The sequence below is a fragment of the Engystomops pustulosus genome, chromosome 4 (genome assembly GCF_040894005.1).
Source record: "Engystomops pustulosus chromosome 4, aEngPut4.maternal, whole genome shotgun sequence".
Taxonomy (NCBI): Eukaryota; Metazoa; Chordata; class Amphibia; order Anura; family Leptodactylidae; genus Engystomops; species Engystomops pustulosus.
The window spans coordinates 143,487,739-143,510,061 of NC_092414.1; the positions used below are offsets into that span (position 1 = coordinate 143,487,739).

Here is a 22,323-nt window from a genome sequence, read left to right on the forward strand (position 1 = left end):
AGTTTACCACAGTCACAAGTGTTTGGATCTATGAATAAGTGTCCCTGGTTTATCATGATGGGTTTGATGGCCAATTTCTTCACAGAAGATAAAGTAGCTGTAATAGAGGAGGCATTGGCTTACTCTCCCCACTTAGAACCAATGCATGCTAAGCCAAGCATACATGTGTATGTGTATGTACAGCAGTGACGTAGCTGAATGAGTTCTTGACTGGGCTGCCGAAATGACAGCACTTAATATTGATTAACATTATTAAAAGTGACTTTTCCCTTTGCACCTCTTACAAACCACGCAACTTTCATGCATTTTTTAAGAGATTCCTAGAAAAGAATAAAAGTTAAATTTCTAAACTCTTCCATATACATTACTTCTTTTTCAGAACCTCTCATGATAGCGGCCAAAAGGAACTTCATGAAAAACGGTACCACAATCACAGTGTGGGAAAGATCAACGGAAAGAAAGTATCAATAGAAGGGGAACTTCATAGGTATAAATACATCCACAGCATAACCCATACAGAACTATGAGTTGTGCTATGCATCCGATCACATAACACATACCAAAAAGCACATAAGGACAGTTATGAAACAGAGACTGTCCTTGAAGTATAACTGAAAAGGCAATGGAGGGCAAGGCAAAAATAAATGCAACGCTTCTATGATGAGAGACACCTATGTTATGGGATCAAGGTCTGAAATCATTTAACAAACTGTTTTCATCAACATGAAAATTTTAAGGGCAATAAGAGTAAAGTCATATTTAGAGAGTATAGATTTTAAATGGGTTGTCCAGCAAGAAAACTAAAACCTATATATACACACACACACACACATATATAGGTTTTAGTTTTCTTGCTGGACAATCACTGACGAGTCGTGCACCAATCACTGATCATAGCCCCCATGTAGAGCCTTTGTCATATATATATATATACAGATAATATATATATGACAAAGGCTCTACATTCTACATGGGGGCTATGATCAGTGATTGGCTGAGTAGCCTCCCCTAGGGGACATGAAGGGGAACACCTTTAGGCAGTTAGAATGTATTTATCACTTTGTAGTTTTAATAAGAACTATATTTAAAATTCTAAAGCGCAACTATTAACTTGTCATTTATAATGTTGCTATATATAAGAACAACTCCTGGTTTGGGAAAAGGATGTATAAAAAGTGAGAGAAAAACATTGGTACAAGGCTGAAAGCTTTGGAGCAGTACAAAATTCCTGTTGTCTCACTGGTAAATGCTGAATCCACTTAATCTAGACAGGTTTACACCAACCTATATTGTAATAACCACATTCCAGGATGAGCAAATTCTTCCTAACAATTAGGTGCCATCATCCACACACCCTAGCAATCTCCATACTCATTGCATTTATTTTATACCTTTGTCTTCTACAGAAGAGTATCTTAAATGAAAAATCAACTTGTTCTGTATATTTAGACGCTGGTTACTTTACACCGCAACTTTTTATTCCCAAGGTCATCAACATCCTTCAATACATTTTCCATATGAACATGACATCCATGTTCTGACAAATTAGCATCTACTCGAATACTATTTAAAACTTCTGTCCCTTTTTGGCCAACAAAAATGATTGACATTCTTAATAAATGACCCAGAGAAGATGATACGTCCTCAGAGTTGTGCTATAGTGTATGACCAGGATGAGAAATACATAGCACATAAGCTACTAAAATTATGACACAACATTTGAACCATCAAGAAGTCTTTATCAGGTATGTAGTAACGGAGTCCATATCCATACCATCATCCAATGTGATCACAAGCCTAGACAAGGCGATACCAAAAATGTTATGGCATAACTGGCTTTAAGCATCATTGGCAACCTGTTCCCTTGCTCTTCTTGGTTGTATACATTCAGAATGGAAGGAACGTGAACGGAGATTGGGAGTTGTGCTGCTTGAAAACCTCTTTATTACAGTCCTGCTTAGGCTGCTTTCACATCTCAGTTTTATATAGCAAATTTTTTTTTTTTAACTCAAATCAGCAAAACTATTGGTAAGAAAATATGTTAAGATGCTGGTTTGAGGAGTGTGATATATGTGAACACACTCCAACTCTGACCACAGAATGTGATTAAATACTTCCCCTGTGGCTGTAAATCCCAGACCGTGTGCTTGCTAGATTTCATAGGCTAAATACAGTGTCAATCGAAGAGACATATGATGCTAGGAGTCCCTTCTTTCTCACCGCAATCGTGATGAAAGTTTGCGTTCCTCATCTTCATGGAAAAAGGGATTCCTTTCATCCTATGATGCTTAGAGTCCCCTGTTTTCAGTCTGTGAAGTGTGTTCAGCACATAGTCCAGAATTCATGGATCAACAAAGTCTCTGGCCTTATTGTAAACTGCAGAAAGTGGTAGGACAATGGGGGAGCATGGTAATCATTATTGTCTCTCCTAGTCATTCCATCAGGACATACTCTGCTTCATACTGATGTGTCCATCTTCAGACCAGCAGTTACTTAGAAAAACTTAATAAACGTGGAAGAAAATACATTTGTGAACAATGTTGGTACACGCAGGGATGGTTTTGGCATTTCTGGGATCCTAATCCACTGCATACACAGCTACACTGTATTACTCCCAGCAAGGTCAAGGCTTTAAGCTGTATTGGTATCTTGTGGTCGCTGATGAAATTTAAAACATGCAAGGAGACGCAGGGTTGTATTCCACTTCTCCATATTTCTTTGAATTGGCTGCATCCCACCAATGTGGGGGGCTCTTAAGATGTCTGGCGCCCCAAACAATCAGATAAGTTGCCTTATAGATAAAAGCACCCCTGTGTATATGTTGGTGATAGTTATATAATAGATTATTAAATTAAACATAAACATAGAATTCTCCTTCTCTCCTCTGGTAAAACTTCACGTGTAAGACAACAATGCAAATATGTGTAGACGTGAAGGATGGATGCAGTGTGACATGTGCCAGTCAATACGACACTCATTACAATAAAATAACTTCTATTTTCACTGAATATAAACCTATCATAATTCATTTCTCTTAATTTCTCAATATATTCAGATAATTAGAGCATAGAAAATACAAACCACAAAGGTTTCGGCCCCTACAACATGCAAAGATATCAGGACTGTTCTGCATAAGTCAGGACCAATAGCCAACACAGTCATTTCTGCTTCTGCATGTTATGTAGAATCAATTCATTGCATATTAAAATTCTATTTAGTCCACAGGCGTCTCTCTGGATCATCTTAAAGGGATACAACGCCAGCCTACCCGCAACGCAGAAGCTTTCAAATTCTTGCCAAGAGACTTGATAGCTTAAGGACATTTGCTTTAGATTTGCCCTCTTTCTTGTAAGGGCATCTGTACAAATTCAGGTTACCAAGGACACAGATGACTGGTACAAAACCATAGTAACTAAGAAGGTAATGGTTTTCAATGTGTTTAGAAATAATTCTAGATTTTATTTATTATAGAAAACACAAGAACACTAATTGTTTACGTCTTGCATTTGTATTCTTAGACGGTCGACCCATTAAATTTTTTAGGAATTGATAAAACACGTGCAAGAATTTCCATGAGAGGTGGAAAAATATAAACTCTTGGACTAGGTTATACTTTAATGTCACGTAGGCCAACTTCCTACCAACGCCTTCATAGCATACTCCTGAAATCTATCTTATATAATACACATCCAGGAGATCATTGGACATGCATCTGTCTACTTTCAGTGATGCAGCAGTTTCAGATGTTCATGTCTTATCATAGAGTAAGTACAAGCAATTGTAACTCTCCCCTTATTAATATAATAGAGAAAAGACAGAAATAGAAATAGTGGTGAATAAACGTCTAGTCATATCTGACACAGTTTATATCGGGTTACTCAAGAACCGCTGACACATATGACCTCAGGCAACTTCTCAACAGCTTGTCTGGTACCGACGATACCAACAATAACCAAAACTTTACACCAATCGTACAAAAATAATAATAATGCTGATAAAGGACGGAAACTGAAAGATACCGTAGTGATTGGCATTGTGGTGAAGCTCTTGGCACAGATATATATCTGTGGGTGTTATATCGGTTATTCACTAAGCGGTCCACTGAGGCCACATAGAGCTCTGTATTTAGCCACAGTGAGAAATTGTTTCTATAGCTTAATCACAAGATGGGCATCACTTTTCCTTTTTTCTGACTCAATGTTTGCAGGCTGTAAAATGCATTGACCATGATAGATAACTTCCTATGTGCATCAGCTAATAATAATGATGATAAATGTATTCATAAGAAATACATTTTAAATTAAAATCTTTATTACAACACCAAAATTTTGTAAATGCTAGCAACATGAGTCCATCATTGTGTTTTAGGTCAAACGCTTTCTCATGGTGGTAAAGTTTTAGTTACCACTAACTTAGCTATTTAGACAATGTTTCCATGTCTCTAACATAACACTGTCCAGGACTTTGTTATCTTCATGACATGGTCACCAAGTGTTAATGTTAAATATGCATCTTTATTAACAACAAACAATTGGGACCCAAATCTGTACTAAACCTATTGATCATCAAAATAATTGGCCTTTCGTCTAGAGAGTCCGCCCACTGACTTCTGCTGACATATAGTGGTATAGACCTAGGGCCAAGTCTAAATAAGCCAATAACCTATCCAATAACTTATCACAACACATTCGGTAAGTGCTTGCAACAAAAATAAAATACTATAAATGAAGTACAGACGGTTCCCTACTTAATAACACCCGACTTACATACGACCCCTAGTTACAAATGGACCTCTGGATGTTGGAAATTTACTGTACTTTAGCTCTAGGCTACAATAGACATCTATAACAGTTATAAAAAGTGTCTACAATTAAGCTTTATTGGTAATCCTAGTTCTTATGACAATCCAACATTTTTAAAATCCAATCACAGAGACCACAAATATTTTGGCTGCGGTTACAATTATAAAATATACAGATCCGACTTACATACAAATTTAACTTAAGTACAAACCTCCAGAACCTACCCTTAACGTAACCCGGGGGCTGCCTGTATTTCTGCATAATACTAGAGGAAATCACAAATCTTAAATGTTCCTTAGATGTAGTTTCTATGGTATTATAAATCAATTCAAGATTTTAGTAGTTGCTGCAAAGCTAATTTGGGGGAAAAAAAAATATATATATATATTTCTTTACCTTCAATTTTACATCTATCGGGATCTCAAATCTATTAAGTCTATAAGAAATCCAGGCTATCTTACAATACGAAATGCCATAAAAATCCATCAACTAAAGAGGATGGGGTGGGGTGGGGGGGTGTCACTAATCAATATAAATTTATAGTATAGCTCCAAACTAACAGAAATCAGGTATAAGTTTGGGTATCAAGGTATCAGTTTGGGTTCATATTATGAAAGAAGAGGCATACACCAAATATTACATCATATATATCCACACATATTATATAAAATGAAATTATTGTAAGAGAACAAACAATTTAAATGGGTTATGAAATATATATATACATACAAAAATACAATATCAAATAAAGGTGACAGAATCAGTCATTAGGTACCCTAATTATCAAAGACAGTAAAACAAAACTGACTTTTTTTTTTATTAAAGATTCCAGCCACTTGTGAGTTACATAATATCTGAATAACACATTTGGCTTGTATGCATATAAAATTCATAGATGAGCACTCTCTCAATCTCATAGAATATCCTAGACTCCTAAAGTAAGCAGGGAACCTAGAAAATATTAAGTATAGAAATCTTCTAAAAAATATTATAAATACGGTCCAAATAAGTTTGTATCACCAGATCTGTGACATACGAAATGGTAACATGCGATACACTAGAACATAAAACATAGAAAATATAAATGCCTCTCTTGAAGGCAAGTTTTCAGGATTTTTTTTTCAACACTTCATTGCTATCAATTAAAAGTATATGGTTGTATAAAATAAGTTTAGTAAATGATAAAGTTTTGCCAAAAAATGTATTGATATATTGCCCTCTCAGAAACAACAGCAACCAGCCCTCAAGACCAAGGTGTCTTTACTGTGATACTTTACACTTAAATATGCCCGATTTATTTCTCATTCCATTAATATATTAAGAGAAAAAAAAGGAAAATAAAAGGATGCAGGCTGATTTATAGTGATTGGCATTGTGGTGAAGCTCTTGGCACAGACAAATATCTCTGGGTGTTGTATCTGTTATTCAGTAAGCGGTCCGGTGAGGCCACATATAGCTCTGTATTGAGCCACAATGAAAAATTGTTTCTATAGCTTAATCACAACAAGATTGGGCATCACTCCTGGGCATCACAATGGCTGTGACATCCATTGATCTTAATCAATAACTTTCTATGTGCATCACCTAAATAGTTCTTAGTATTGATACCAAGAGTGAATATTTTTGGTTTTGTCATGCGTTTATGGTTTTCTACATAGGAGGTTCTTATCTTGGTGGTATTTCTAAGTAATACCATGTATATGATATGCACCTTGTATCCAGAGCATTGCTACATTATTATACATAACTATATGAGTTATTATAGAATGGTGTACTATATGTGTTATCTACTCTCGATGCAAATGAAAAGTTGTATGCCTAATTTTTCTTCATTTATGACTTTTAGGTGGATTCTGCTTTTTTTCTCTATTTTTAATTATTGACGATGGAGAATACATATATGTGTGTAGTTACCTGAACACAGACAGGTTGAACAAGAGAAACAAGTGGTTCTTGCTTTCGGCAAAGTATCTTGTTCACAATGCTGCCTCCAACAACCCGTTGTAGAATATTCCCCAACTTCCTCATGCCGAGATTCAGCACATATCATCAACAGAGAACACATAATACAGATACATAGTGAAGTGCAAGGCTTATAGTCAATGCTTTATAACGCACATACAATACAAAGACATTGGTCCACATTTATAAAAACTAGTGCAGTCTGTAGTATGTGCAGTTTTCATCTGGAGTGTGCAGAGTGCAGCAGATTCATCAAAACTGGTGCACGGTCTACATAAATCTGGCGCACCCTGCACTGCTCTGGAAGTGAGCACCAATTTTTTTTGGTGCACTTTGTTCATGCTGCAGAATTGTGGCGCACATCAGTAACGGAGCAAATTCAGACTGAGCCCTAACACGTCCCTGTAAATGTACAATTTTTCTTGTCGGAAACAGTGAAGCCGTGACACAAAACTGGCACTTTATAAATACATGTGTGTGTGGCTTGCACATTCTTTTCAGTGCAAAGTCAGACAGAAATCTGGTGCAAAAACTTAAATAAATGTGGGCCTGTGACCAACACAAATGTAGTAAAGTTCATAGTCAGATAACACTTATATAAGCTTATCAGATGTAGCAAAGGTCAGTTGTTATGCAAAAGAATGTATAAGTGTACAAAAAAAGTTGCTTTTGTCATACATATAGTAGATTTGGATTTGTTAGATGTGGTATTGCTGAGTTTGTGGTTCGTCAGTCAGAATAATCTCCTAATGTGCCATTTCTGATTTTATATAATAAGAAAAGTAAACCTTCCGCATAATCTTGAGCCGAGAATTTATAACAATGCATAAGTTATTTTGCCCCAGGGTAAAAATTCAGTTTTGGTATGGCTCTGTGAGAATGGTTTACAGCTGAAATCGTCACATCATAAATGTCAATTTTTTATTTTAACAATTAAAGCAAAGATTTCATAAGGGATTGGGATTTATAACATATTTGTGACCCATATATCACCTTACATGAACCAAATGTGAACATCAGATCCATAGAATGAAATGATGGTTTAACATATGACCACAATGCACTGACTGCGTGACATCCCCTGACCTCATTCTGAAAAACGTTGGTCAATAAAAGACACAAACACCATCTAAACTATGAAAGGATTACCAGAAGATTTTTTAGTATATGGGACACAATATCCTGACCTGCTATATAAAAGTGCATTACATGACAAATACTTAAGGGAAATATATATGTGAAAAGCTTGAAAATTTAGGAAGGCAAATATATCACAAACCGTGATTACAAAATAATGCTCTTAGGTCTATGATGTACAAATAATATCAATAAAGCCAAAAAACTGTAAAATAACTGGCAATATTGCTGAAATACAAGCGTAAACCACTTCAACCATGGAGACTGCTAGAACATCTATGATGTGTACAAAGAATAGAACTAACATAACATCACATACAATAACACAGAAAAGTATGCTTCAAGTGTCACAATGTTATTGATACTTGTGTACCATAAGTCCTAAAAAAATCCGATCTGATAGATCTTATAGAATGAAGGATGGACTCATAACATTATTCATTGCCACCGTATTGATAAATTGCTGTTATTTCATTTCTTCACACTTCCAAATTACACAGTTCACCAAGGAGCGAGCAATCATTTCATGCCGACCCTTACACATCTACATAAAGCTAAAATTTTATTAACTAGGCCTCAACTCTTAAAGATGGTCACCACTGACATTGTCAGTGTCAATGGTGCAATTTCCTCCTAAAAGCAATGTAGAGGCCTGAGAGGCCACATCTAAGTTGACTTCATGACATAATTAGAATGGGTCAAGATGACAGCATGTAAAGGATTGCTCGTCACGTTAAATATCAAATTTTGTTATAATATAGGACTACGACGTCAGTGCAAAACGTATATTTCAGTGCATTACATGGTTATAGATAGAGAGACAGAGAAAAATTCTAGATTTACTACCATAATAAAAGTAGGCACACAGCTCAAAACACTCATTCATACATAGTGCAACAGTTCTGTTCTTTATCCAGGGTTGGCCAAATCCTGGCCCGGGACAAAGACCAGAAACATTGCTCTCTGGGTAAATAAAACTCCTAACTTTTTGACCTATTTTTTTGGAGTGTTGCCTGATTTTTGTGACCTTGGGAACCCCTATTCTTTCATCAGTATACAGTTTGTCCTTCCTTGGAAGATTTATTAGATTCTGACATCTGTATCCGGGAAACAACCTATAAAATCCAGTGTATTATATCTGTATATTAAAATGACAAATACCAAAGATATTTTATAATATATATAAATTATACTGTATCTACTTTGCTGTATTGAAAAATACAACAGGATGCTATTCCCGGCAACTAAAGAGTTTGGGACTTTTCATGACCTTTCCCAAGGTTACTCAGAAAACTTTAGATACTTCACACCAGTGTTGCAATGGTAAAATGCTATTTAATTTCACAGGACATAAATGATGACTACAGAAGCAATGTAAAATCTCTTTGGATTGGATGGTGACCCGAGATAAAATGTAGACTCGTCATTTGGACCATCTGATATATCTCCTTCAGATCAAAATAATTACATGTGACATCCAGGTGGGTTTTAAAACATTTCAACCTGAAGCTCTATAACTAATGTTCCCAGTATTTCACAAAGAATACAAGCCAGGGATATGAAGTACTGAAGTGAAATGAGGAGCAAGCAGACGTCAGCGCATACAAGAGAAACTCATTAAATCATTATGAGATGTATAATTATATGGCCCATTGGTAATAATGGCGGTTATACATAAACGCAGACACAGAGACAAAACCACAAATCTCTCAGACTCGGATGCACTCGGATCAGGCGATGGCCTAAACCTCGTCTAAATCCTGTGCGACTGGAGCAGATCTGTAAGTTTCTATGCCTGAAACAAATTGCTTCTTTTCGACTGGGAACACCAAATTCCACTTCATCAGCAGTTTTAGTTTATCTATGCTAACAATTTTCTTGTGGCTTTGAGGGCTGGCACACAATATACATACTGGTAGCAGGGCCTGTGATTGCTGGAAGTAACACGATCACTTTGATCTACATACAGGGGGGTATACCTGACATATACAGTGGAGAATGACTTTTAGAGATTATGGGTAGTAGGTCAGCATGGCTCAGTGACCTACAGAAGAGCATCATGTAATGTCTGCAGGGACAATCACATAACCTGCTATCACATAAGCGTGATCACAGTACATATAAGAAGTAGGAGACATCCAGGCACAGGATGGAGCACAGGTATAATATATCAGGTCACAATCTGCGCCTTCACATACGTAACCTGGATTACGACTACAGCAGATGTCACAGGCAGGGATGTAAGTACATGAGATCTCAGGTAAGTGGTGATCAGGGAGGCAGACAACTTGTAAACTTCTCCACATTGATCTCAGTAAAGGACATTACACTGAGTGGATAACTGTCTGATAACATAACACAATAAATAGCAATGTATATAGACTTCAATGGCACTGCAAACCCTTTGGCATGACTGTGGTCCCTGCCAACACTTCCTGCTCCACATGCCACCTCAACACTGGCAGCCGGAGGTGCCTGGTCCTGGCAGCAGCTCTGCCAACTCCATAGCACCCTCCTAAGTGCCAGTGAGACACTCCCTCTCCAGAGCTCAACTTCAGCAGACAATTTCTTCTTCTATGGGCTTCCCGATGCCAGGCCGCTGTATCCCTATTCCTGGTGCCAGCTTCCTTCTCCTCTCAGAATTTGCTCCTAGTTAGTAGAGTTCCAGTGTGCCCGCTGCCCCCTCCCCAAGCCGTGCCAGGGCATTCTCTCACCTTTCATGGCCGCGATCACATAATACATGGTCACCGTGCTGTGCCCCGGAGCCCCCTGCACACTCCAGCGCTCTCAGATGCCAGCTCCGCTCTGCCGCATCCCCCGCCCGCAGCTGCCATATGAGAGTCCATGTGACCCGCTCCAAACACGCCCCCAAATCTGACAGCGGGCCCCGCCTCCATCTCACACTCTAGCCAATCAGCAGAGAAGGTGTCGCCGGCAGCCCCCGCCTACCTAGGAGCGCACCCGCCTTACACGTGGCTGGCTGGTGACAGCGGAGAGAAGAGAGAGGAGAGCTGGGCACAGGCATGGCGGGGGTGCTGTGTGCCCGCCTCATGTACCCTGCAGCTGTGCCCAATATTTCCCATAGTCTCACCCAGTGTCTAACCAGTGCCAATGTGTACGCCAAAGCAGACATGTCTTCCATCACCAAAAACTGCCAACCAGTGGGGGCAACTTTTAACCCCTTCGATACCAAGTTTTTTTTTTGGTTTTGGTTTTTTCCTTTAGAAAGCGATATGTTATCTGCGAGACAAATTGTATTTTCTAGTGATGCCAGTTATTGTTCTGTGCCATGTACTGGGAAGCTGGGGAACATAGTGGTGGAATGGCAGGAGCACAGTTACACTATTTTTGGATGGGCTTTACAGATCTTTACAGATTTCAATGTGCAGTCGAGGTGACACCTCTCCTTAATTCTTTGGATCAGTATAATTACAGAGATATGCAATGTATATAGTTTTGTTGTGTTTTTACACCATTAAAAAAATCCCTAAACCTTGCATAAAATAACAGCATGCATCGCCATAGTCTGGCCTCCATAACTCTAACATACTTCAGTGTACAGAGCTGTGTGAGATGTCATTATTTGCGGGATGGGATGCAGTTATCATTTTGAAAACTATACGACCTCTGATCACTTTATATTAACATTTTTATTGAAGGTTGAAGGCGAAATGGCAAAAAAAGCGACACTAAGGCGGCGTTCTTAACCGGGAAGAATTTTTTATTTTATTTTAATAGATCGGACAGTTAGGATTGCAAAAATACCTAGTGGGGGAATTCACGCGTTTAGAATGCAGTCTTAAAGTTCCCAGATTTTTGCAATTATATTTGCTAAAAGGCTCTGGCAGAGGACCTGGCTATAGTCGGATGTGGCAAGCCTGCCCTTTGCTCGCCCCACTCCTTGTCCCAACGTCCATAGTGCGGACGGAGAAAGCCAAAAACTGGCAGAATGGGGAGATTCATGTACCTAATGAAGGCATAATTAATTTTTTTAATTATTTTACTTGTTTATTTGTGTGTTCTAGGGAAAGGGGAGTGATTTGAATGTTTATTTTTTTATTTTATTTTTTTTCATATTTGTTAAAACTCTAAAGACTTTTAAAAACTTTTTTTTAACTACTATTTTTTTAACTACTAGGTTACTTGAACCCTAGAGGATCTAATTACTTATACAATATACTGTAATACAAATATATCACAATATAATTACAGTAGTATACTGCTCCTATATTACTATCTATAATAAAGAGAGCTGTGGGCTCCCAGCTGTCAGTGCACTGATTGGCACCCTCCGATGACATCAAGAGGGGCACTGACCATTTGAAGATGGCGATTCCTAAAAGAAAACTTGCCAGCACCAACCACGGCAGTTACCGGTAGGTGTCAGCTGTGTCCATGAGCCCTCTTTATAGTAATTTACTGAACTTTATTCCCAGTCTGCCGTAAAGATTTATTTTTTAAAGTCATGGCAATCCAAATTGTTACATGGACATACAAATGTATTTTATGAAGTTACACAAAATATACCTGTTCAGACTTACATGACAACTCAACCAGAGAACAACCTACAGAACCTCTAGGGTTGGTATCCCAGCGACTGTCTGTACCGTATTTTTTGGACTATAAGGCGCACTGGAGTGTAAGGCGCACCATCAATAAATGCCTGCTAAAATGTCTAGGTTCATATATAAAGCGCACCAGATTATAAGACGCACCTGATTATAAGGATGAATGACCAGCAGGTGGCAGACCTGTGCACAGTTCAAGGCAGCTGTTGTCTGTAAGTACAGTTCATATATAAGTGCGCTATATAAATAAAGGAATTATTATACGTCAGCATACGGCGCACAGCGGGCACACAGCAACGCAGGGAGAGGATGTATGGGGCCACGGTGCCGTAATACGGGAAAAGATAGGACATTTCCTATCTTTTCCCGGGCTACGGAGCGGTACGGTGCCGCACGTGTGCTCCCATACCAATGCCGTGAGCCCATAGAAGTGTATATACATAGGCCGTATATACGTCCCCCATACATGTGTGTGTGAATGCAGCCTTAGCCAGTATTTTATACATTCCCATTGACTTCTATGGGCCGTACGTAAAGCAGTTTTAATATTGAGGAGGTTCTATTCCTGGCACTTTTTGAAAGGGGATACTGGTACTGTATTTGTAACCATTACATAACTATATTTCCTGAATACTACCCATTGGAAGTGTGCGGTATAAATAACTTGTTCTTCTCTTTTGTGCATCTAATTATGGGTGCGTCTTATGGTCATGTGCATCCTATAGTCCGAACAATAATGTGCATGTCAGCAGTGGTGACAGCTCCACTTTAAGTGACTCTGGTTTTGCTCCAGGACGTGAATAGCAAGGTGCCAACTAGAGACCACTCACATGTCACTTTCTCTAGTAATTAAACAGCATTGTGCCCAACTCCAACCCCTTAGGCTCTATTCACACCTTGTTATGTGAACATCTCTCCATACTGCAGGTCATCATTGACCATTTGGTGTTTATCAGGATGTAATGCTAACATACATTTTTTTAATATATAAAATTACAAAATACTACACTTTCCTATACAACCTGCCACTACAAAACATCAACATTTGCAACACAACACAATTTTTTTTATACCATTGGGGACAATGCATTATTTATGTCACTACATGGCATGCAGTAGCTAAGGTCAGAGTTATCCATTGAGTAATATGATCATTGGTTAAATAGTGCCATATAGTGTTCCGTTAAAGGAAATATACTGTATATACTCGAGTATAAGCCGACCCGAGTATAAGCCGAGACCCCTAATTTTACCACCAAAAAACTGGTAAAAACTACTGACTTGAGTATAAGCCGAGGGTAGGAAATGCATTGGTCAAACCCCCCCCCCTCCAGAAGTATACAGCCTGCCAGCCCCCAGTAGTATACGGCCTGCAAGCCCCCATGTATTATACAGCAGCCCCTAGTACTATACAGCCTGCCAGCCCCCATGTAGTATACAGCAGCCCCAAGTAGTATACAGCAGCCCCTAGTAGTATACAGCAAGCCCCTAGTAGTATACAGCAGCCCCTAGTAGTATACAGCAAGCCCCTAGTAGTATACAGCCAGCCTGCCCCCACAGCCCTTAAAAAATTAAACTTATATACTCACCCTCCAATGTCAGCGCGGCTCCTCTTCTTTCTTCTTGCTTCTGTCATGGATGCGGCCACGAAGAATATGTCGCGGCCGCGCATACTATGACGTCAGCAGCGGCCGCGTCATAGTATGCGCCTGCTAGAAGAAAACATGGCCGCGTCCATGAAAGAAGCAAGAAGAAAGAAGAGGAGCCACGGAGAAGAAAGAAGATGGAACACGCTGACATCGGGGACATCGGTAAGCAGCGCTGACATAGGGGAGCCGCGCTGACATCGGAGGGTGAGTATATAAGTTTATTTTTTTTAAGTGGGTAATTTTTTTATAGACTCGTGTATAAGCCGAGGGGACGTTTTTCAGCACATTTTTTGTGCTGAAAAACTCGGCTTATACACGAGTATATACGTTAACTTAATTAATATTAACTCTGCTGGGTAGCTCCCCACAGCATGAATACACACATATCTTTATTAAAAGGGTTAATAAATAAGATTAGAATAGATAGAATGAATTTTAACTTTATATTAATTAAGGAAAAGTGCTTCATGGGTATCACCAGAGCTCCTCCGAACTTCAGGGCTCTGCCTCTTCCATGCTCCCAAAGCACTAGTGTCTGCCTCCCTGTTCCATCGGCACCCCCCACCTTTTCTACTGTCTGCCGAAATACAAAATCTCACACAGTACAACACAGTAAAATTCCTGTACAGTAGCTGTATTTAGGGCCGGATCATTGCCCAACATTATATACACATTGGGGCAGATTTACTTACCCGGTCCATTCGCGATCCAGCGGCGCGTTCTCTGCGCTGGCCGGGATTTATTAAGGCAGTTCCTCCGCCGTCCACCAGGTGGCGCTGCTGCGCTGAAAAGCATCGGAACGCGCTGGAGTTCACCGGCTCGGGCTGAGTGAAGGTAAGTGCAAGCTCCGCAACAGATTTTTTGTTTTAAATGCAGCGGTTTTTCCGAATCCGTCGGGTTTTTGTTCGGCCATGCCCCCCGATTTCCGTCGCGTGCACGCCACCGCCGATGCGCCACATTCCGATCGCGTGCGCCAAAATCCCGGGGGAAATCGGCGCAAATCGGAAATATTCGGGTAACATGTCGGGAAAACGCGAATCGGGCCCTTAGTAAATGACCCCTATTGAATGTAACAATCAATTTTGCAATCTATAATACAAAAAAGCCATTTAATTGTGAATATAAAATTAACCAAACCATATCTTCTATAAAAGAAACCAAAACCAGCAAAACATGCAGGAAAACGCTAGATTGGTTCAAGTGCCAAGTGTCTTTTTATAGTCACAGGATTGTATGACTGTGTAAAAATGTCATTATTAAAAAAAACTTTTCTTCTGGAATAGTTATTCAATTCTGTACACTTATTTAGTAGATGCTATGTACAGTATGTTTTTTCTCTTTCTTAAATATTCATTGTACTTCTTTTGTATTTGTCATGCAGAATATATAATAACAAATCAAGAAGGGAAAACATCAGACTACAAAGGTGTTTTCTATAGTCTGTTACCATAGAAACATATAGAGGGAATTCCACTATGCCTTCTCCACCAATTTGGCATGTAACAAGTCCCCTTTGCAATAGCTTTGTGAATACCCCGCCCACCATATTTACTATAATCATATAGTACTATAGCTGGTAAATGACAGCAACTATAGCAGAAATGTCCACCAGGTCAGATCTTGTCTACACAGATCTGTCAGAGATCACTTCTGGATCTACTAAAACGCCAGTCTTACTAGATCCCCCATAGTTTTTCATAAAAGCTGTAGACTCAAAATTGCATTTAACAGGTGCAATAAACAGGCAGCATTAAAGCCTGGTTGCAAAGCTGTACATTTCTTACATGATCCATATTCCTGCAATAATGTAGAGATTGTATGGATGATGCCGAGTTATGTGAAAGTCTCACTGGATGTCTGGTCTGTTCTCCCTCTCTACACACAAGCTAAAGGACACAGCTTTGGCTGGCAGATAACTGTCCCTGCAGACAGGCTCACAATACACCTTCAAGAAGCTTCGTCCTTGTCACAAGGTCACCCATTTCCCTCTTTTTATAATAGTCATTAATCCCTTTACTGCATCCATGTTGTCACCTTCATAGAGGAGCAGGGCGGACACTGGCATCTCCACTGACACCTGTCATCAAGGTGTGATAGAGAGCAGCAAGGTTATAAAGGCCTTTTTTTCACGAGGCAGAAGACAATGCCTCCGGCAGCAATGGTGTTAAGTACTGGGTCTACACTAAGTGATGTGCTGAATTTCTGCTGGAAGTAAATTCCGGCAGGTCGGTGACTTCTATTTATTTCTGTAATAACATCTTCCAATTACTTTGTAAATTAAAAATAAGGTAACAATGTACATGGGAATATTATGATAGCCCAGTAAACATACAGTGCTGGTGTGTAGCAAATACTTGGAGATCATTATATACCACCTAAGGGGTGACTAAGCCATGTACTCCCGAATTCTACCATCAAAAACATTTTTTGTGAGACTTTGCAAGATGTTGGTGTAGTTTACCAGGTGCGCAGATGTGGGCCACATTTATTTATTGATGGATTGAACAAATTGTAATAATCTGTATAGCTACTACTTAAGACACAAATGTTACACTTGTTCCAAATGGAGCACACCTCTTGGCAACAAAGTTAAATGTAATTTAAAATATTCATATGATAAAGCTCTGAAAATGGGGCAGATTTATCAAATATGTTGTGGAATTAGACAGAACAGAGTAAGGCTATATTCACATGACCATATGGGGGTATATACACTCACCGGACACTTTATTAGGTACACTATGCTAGTAACGGGTTGGACCCCCTTTTGCCTTCAGAACTGCCTCAATTCTTCGTGGCATAGATTCAACAAGGTGCTGGAAGCATTCCTCAAAGATTTTGGTCCATATTGACATGATGGCATCACACAGTTGCCGCAGATTTGTCGGCTGCACATCCATGATGCGAATCCCCCGTTCCACCACATCCCAAAGATGCTCTATTGGATTGAGATCTGGTGACTGTGGAGGCCATTTGAGTACAGTGAACTCATTGTCATGTTCAAGAAACCAGTCTGAGATGATTCCAGCTTTATGACATGGCGCATTATCCTGCTGAAAGTAGCCATCAGATGTTGGGTACATTGTGGTCATAAAGGGATGGACATGGTCAGCAACAATACTCAGGTAGGCTGTGGCGTTGCAACGATGCTCAATTGGTACCAAGGGGCCCAAAGAGTGCCAAGAAAATATTCCCCACACCATGACACCACCACCACCAGCCTGAACCGTTGATACAAGGCAGGATGGATCCATGCTTTCATGTTGTTGACGCCAAATTCTGACCCTACCATCCGAATGTCGCAGCAGAAATCGAGACTCATCAGACCAGGCAATGTTTTTCCAATCTTCTACTGTCCAATTTCGATGAGCTTGTGCAAATTGTAGCCTCAGTTTCCTGTTCTTAGCTGAAAGGAGTGGCACCCGGTATGGTCTTCTGCTGCTGTAGCCCATCTGCCTCAAAGTTCGACGTACTGTGCATTCAGAGATGCTCTTCTGCCTACCTTGGTTGTAACGGGTGGCGATTTGAGTCACTGTTGCCTTTCTATCAGCTCTAACCAGTCTGCCCATTCTCCTGTGACCGCTGGCATCAACAAGGCATTTCCGCCCACAGAACTGTTGCTCACTGAATGTTTTTTCTTTTTCGGACCATTCTCTGTAAACCCTAGAGATGGTTGTGCGTGAAAATCCCAGTAGATCAGCAGTTTCTGAAATACTCAGACCAGCCCTTCTGGCACCAACAACCATGCCACGTTCAAAGGCACTCAAATCACCTTTCTTCCCCATACTGATGCTCGGTTTGAACTGCAGGAGATTGTCTTGACCATATCTACATGCCTAAATGCACTGAGTTGCCGCCATGTGATTGGCTGATTAGAAATTAAGTGTTAACGAGCAGTTGGACAGGTGTACCTAATAAAGTGGCCGGTGAGTGTACGTCCCCCATAGACGCCAATCGGCGCACAGCACTGTACTGGTACGTTATGGTGCTTCACATGTGCGGCACCATACCGTCCCGTACCCGGGAGAAAGATAGGACATGTCCTATCTTTCCCCGGAATACAGCACCATGCGCCATACATTGCTATGGAGAGGGGCAGAGGTGAGTAGCACTCACCCCCTCCTCCTCTCCCGGGCGCGGTCATCTACGATATGGCAGGCAAACATCGTGTGAATGTGGCCTGAGACTAGACAATCTTATGCTGATCCAGATTTATCAAAGTGTCTAATCCTGAACAATAAATCTGGTGTAGTATAAGACTGTCAATTTGTACATTGTCTTAGTTTCAAAAATCCTGGCATTTTAGCATAATTTTTGCCACACTAACTTTTTCTGGAAAACCATACCCCCTTTTCAGAGGGTATGTACTTTTTGTCATACTAGTCGTAAAAAGTGTATGAAAATTATCTAAAATCCTTGCTAAACATGGCAGAGTTTTTTGTTGCAATTTACTCCAGAATTATGTTGTAAACTGAGTTATAAATCTGCTCCAATTTTTATGGGGCTTTTAGACAGATTCTGAAAGGGGTTTTCTAGGATGAATAACTTTTTTTTACTGGCTAGGGCTGCTGAAACAAATTCATTTATGCTTACCTCTGTCCACACCTCTGGTCGCAACAGAATGCACCAATTATGGGGGTTAAATACAGTATATACTGCAGTATAAGCTGACCTGAATATAATGCCCAGCAGTCTCCCCTCACAAATGAAATGCCCAGCAGTCTCCCCTCACAAATGAAATGCCCAGCAGTCGCCCCTCGCAAATAAAATGCCCAGCAGCCAGTAGCGTAACAAACGCCGTAGTGGTTTCTATATGTAGCTATATGTGCATATCTGTGCATATATGCATATATATATATAATGCATATAAATACACAGTATATATACATATATGTATGTATATGCATATTAGTAAAATATATATTTATATGTATGCATAAGTATATATATATACACATATATATATATACACATATATATACATATGCTGCATGTGTGTATCTGTTGTATTTGTATGTATATGCTGTTAACGTATGTATGTGTGTATTTGCTGTGTGTATATGCTGTATATATATATATACGCAGTATGTGTATGTACTGTATGTATGTGTGTATATGCGTTTATATATGTATATGATGTATTCATACTATATGTATATAATGTGTATGTACTATGCATTATGTGTGCAAATTTGATGTGTATATACTGTATGATTTTGTGTATACTGCATGTATTAGTGTATGTATCTGCATAAATGTGTGCGTATAAGTGTATACGAGTATACATTATAAAAGTGAGTGTATGAGTCTAGAACTTTATGTGTGTGTATATAATATAAATGTCAGTACAGTATATGAGTGCAGAAATGTGTGTGAGATTGTATGAATGTGTTTGTACAAATATATTTAAAGGGGGAAAGGGGAGCCCTATGCAAAAATCCGCTATGGGGCCCAAGCTTTCCTAGTATGCCCCTGCCAGCAGCTTTCCCAAACTAATGGAAGGTTCAGCAGCCTCCACCAGTAATGGAATGCCCAGCAGCCTCCCCTCACTAATGGAATGCTCAGCAGCCTCCACCAGTAATGAAATGCCCAGAAGCCTCCCCTAATCTGCCCTGCAGCCGTCTCCCACATAAGGCTCTTCGTTATATGACATCGGTAGCAGAAAAAAGCATGATCAGAATTCAAAATTTATAGGGTGCGGTCACATGGGGCATTTACATTGTGTTTAGAAATGCAATGCAAACGCCTGGGGGTGTTTTGCAAGGAGAACTTTAGTTTATGACAGTCTATTATATGTATTGTAAAGGTTGTCCTGGTTACATTTATATAAAATATATAATTTATTTTGTGTCTTATACATTTTTTATTAATTCAATTTCATTTTATTAATTATCTGCTTTGAAGATAGGAAAATGTAGTGATATATAGAGAGATCTCTGAGAAGATTTCCTCAATGACTGCTCTTCAGAAGGCCCACGTCCTGACTCGAGCATAAGCTAAGTGGGGGGTTTTCAGCACACAAATTGTGATGAAAAACCTGAGTATATACGGTATGTGCTGTTTTGTTTCGTTACATAAGTTCCTCCCACTAATAAACACATTGGAGCAGATTTACTTACTCGGTCCTGTCACGATCCAGTGGCGCGTTCTCCGATGAGGATTCGGGTCTTCCGGCGATTCACTAAGGTAGTGCGCCCGATGTCCACCAGGTGTCGCTGCTGCGCTGAAGTCCGCTGGAGTTCGCCGGAGTTCACTATCCTATTCCTGGTGCAGGTAAGCGTGTGTCAAGCGACAAATTTTTTTTTTCTGAATCAGTCAGGTTTTTCCATTGGCCAAACCCCCCGATTTCCGCCGCATGCATGCCGGCGCCAATGCGCCACAATCCGATTGCGTGCGCCAAAAACCCGGGGCAATTCGGCACAAAACCGTAATTTTCGGGAAACCCGACGAAAAATATCGATTTGGGCCCTTAGTAAATGACCCCCATTGGGGCACATTTACTAAGGGCTTTGCACTGCACTTTTGTCAGACTTTGCATGTTCTTGTAGGGGAAAACGGCTTGCACAGGTATTTAAGAAGTGTCTGCGCTTTTATTGTGGCGCACGCAACCCATTTGTAGCACAGCTGCGCCGGCTTCCATGCGACACAAATTAGGGGGTGTGATGCCGCACGGTCCGACTGAGTGCCGTATTTGACATGTAAGTTTTGTGGCCTGCCCTATATTAAAGGTCCACTGCAAAAAAGTTGGTGAACTCTGTCAGGCCTGTGAGGGGAAGCGACAGATTCATGATTTCTGGCACACGATCTCGATGAATCGGTTGCACCAAGCGTTATACACGGAAAGAGCACTTTTAGTGAAGTTGCTGTCTTTCTTGGTAAATGTGCCCCATTATTCTTTCCAGACCACATCTTATTATAGAACACCTTTGTTATTTCATTGTTACAATCTATTAGTAATTGTTTACCATGAAATGTATTATTTCAGTTATTCATATGCCAATAAACGGTAGGAAGTGGCTATAGGGTGACAACAGCTCTTTCCGAAGTGTTTAAACATAGATTTTTTTGTGATATTTTATGGATTTGAAAAGTATTAATTTGAATTTCAATGTATTGAAATGTGAATTTTAAATAGTGAAAAAAATGGATTTTAGGGAACAATTGGTAATGTGAATTTCCCTCTATCTTGCCCACTTCTTGTCAAAGATGAGGAACTGGTAAGATGGATTCACACATAATGAACTTGAGGAATTTTGTTTTTTAAAAACCTATTTCTTTAATGTGTACAAAAGTAAAGTGAATTCTAGGCATGGTGCAGGTTTCTCTAGACGGTCACTGAAGGTGCTCCCCAATGCCACCACAGTCTCGAGCATGGGATTGGAGCTATTCTCCAGAATAGATTTCAACTTACACACTATCCTCCTCTCAGCTACCACCTTCACATTGTCAAGAGGACGCCCCAGGACAGAGCTGGCTTTCCTTATCAGTTTGTCCAGTCTGCTCCTCTCCTTAGCTGAGATGCTGCTTCCCCAACAAACTACTCTAAAGAAGATGGCTGATGCCACTATAGAAATGAAGAAGGTCTTAAGCAGTGCCCCCCGCACTCCGAATGTCCTCAGCCTCCAGGTATAGCCTTCTCCGACCCTTCCTGTAAAGTGCATTTATGTTCTCTGCCCACTCCAGTTTATTATTGAGGAGGACACCCAAGTACTTCACTGCCTCAAAGTCCATCCCATGGATGACCACTGGTTGAGAAGGAGCCAGAATATCCTTTAAGGATAATTTACCAGAAAAGGACACCTATGCAGGTTAATGTATGCTTAAAGGTAATGCATGCTCCACTAGTGATTCTCAGAAGGAAATACAAAACTATGTTTTTCAGGGTGGGATAAGGAAAACTTTTCATCCTAGCTATGTTGTGAGGCAGCACCGATTCAAGAATGAGAATAGTTGTCAGCCAAACAGGTATTAAAAGTGGATGGCACGTTAGTGCAATGATCCATTCATGGCACAGTTCACACAACTGATGATAAAGCAGTGTATATGTTTTGTCATATACAGTATATCAGTGTGACCATAAATACATCAGTCAAAAAGTCATGAGTTTCATTTTTGCACACAGCTGGATGGTCCATGTCAGTTTTACCATGTTTTTTCTTATAACTGTAGCAGCAATAGTCAATTCATAAATGTAAGAGAAAATAA

General features: G+C 39.8%; 1 protein-coding gene across 2 annotated transcripts in view; it reads right to left on the reverse strand.

The window, feature by feature from the left end:
* The window catches only part of RORA (RAR related orphan receptor A), a 316,067-nt gene that overhangs the window by 39,200 nt on the left and 254,544 nt on the right, over positions 1 to 22,323 (reverse strand). Inside the window, exon 1 of one of the 2 annotated variants that reach the window (XM_072147883.1) lies at positions 10,616 to 10,752. The exons of the other annotated variant lie outside the window; for it this stretch is intronic. Coding sequence (XP_072003984.1) covers positions 10,616 to 10,643 — 28 coding nt within the window. The 5' untranslated portion in view covers positions 10,644 to 10,752. Of the gene's footprint in view, positions 1 to 10,615; positions 10,753 to 22,323 lie in introns of those variants that run through there. 2 annotated transcript variants of the gene reach the window in all.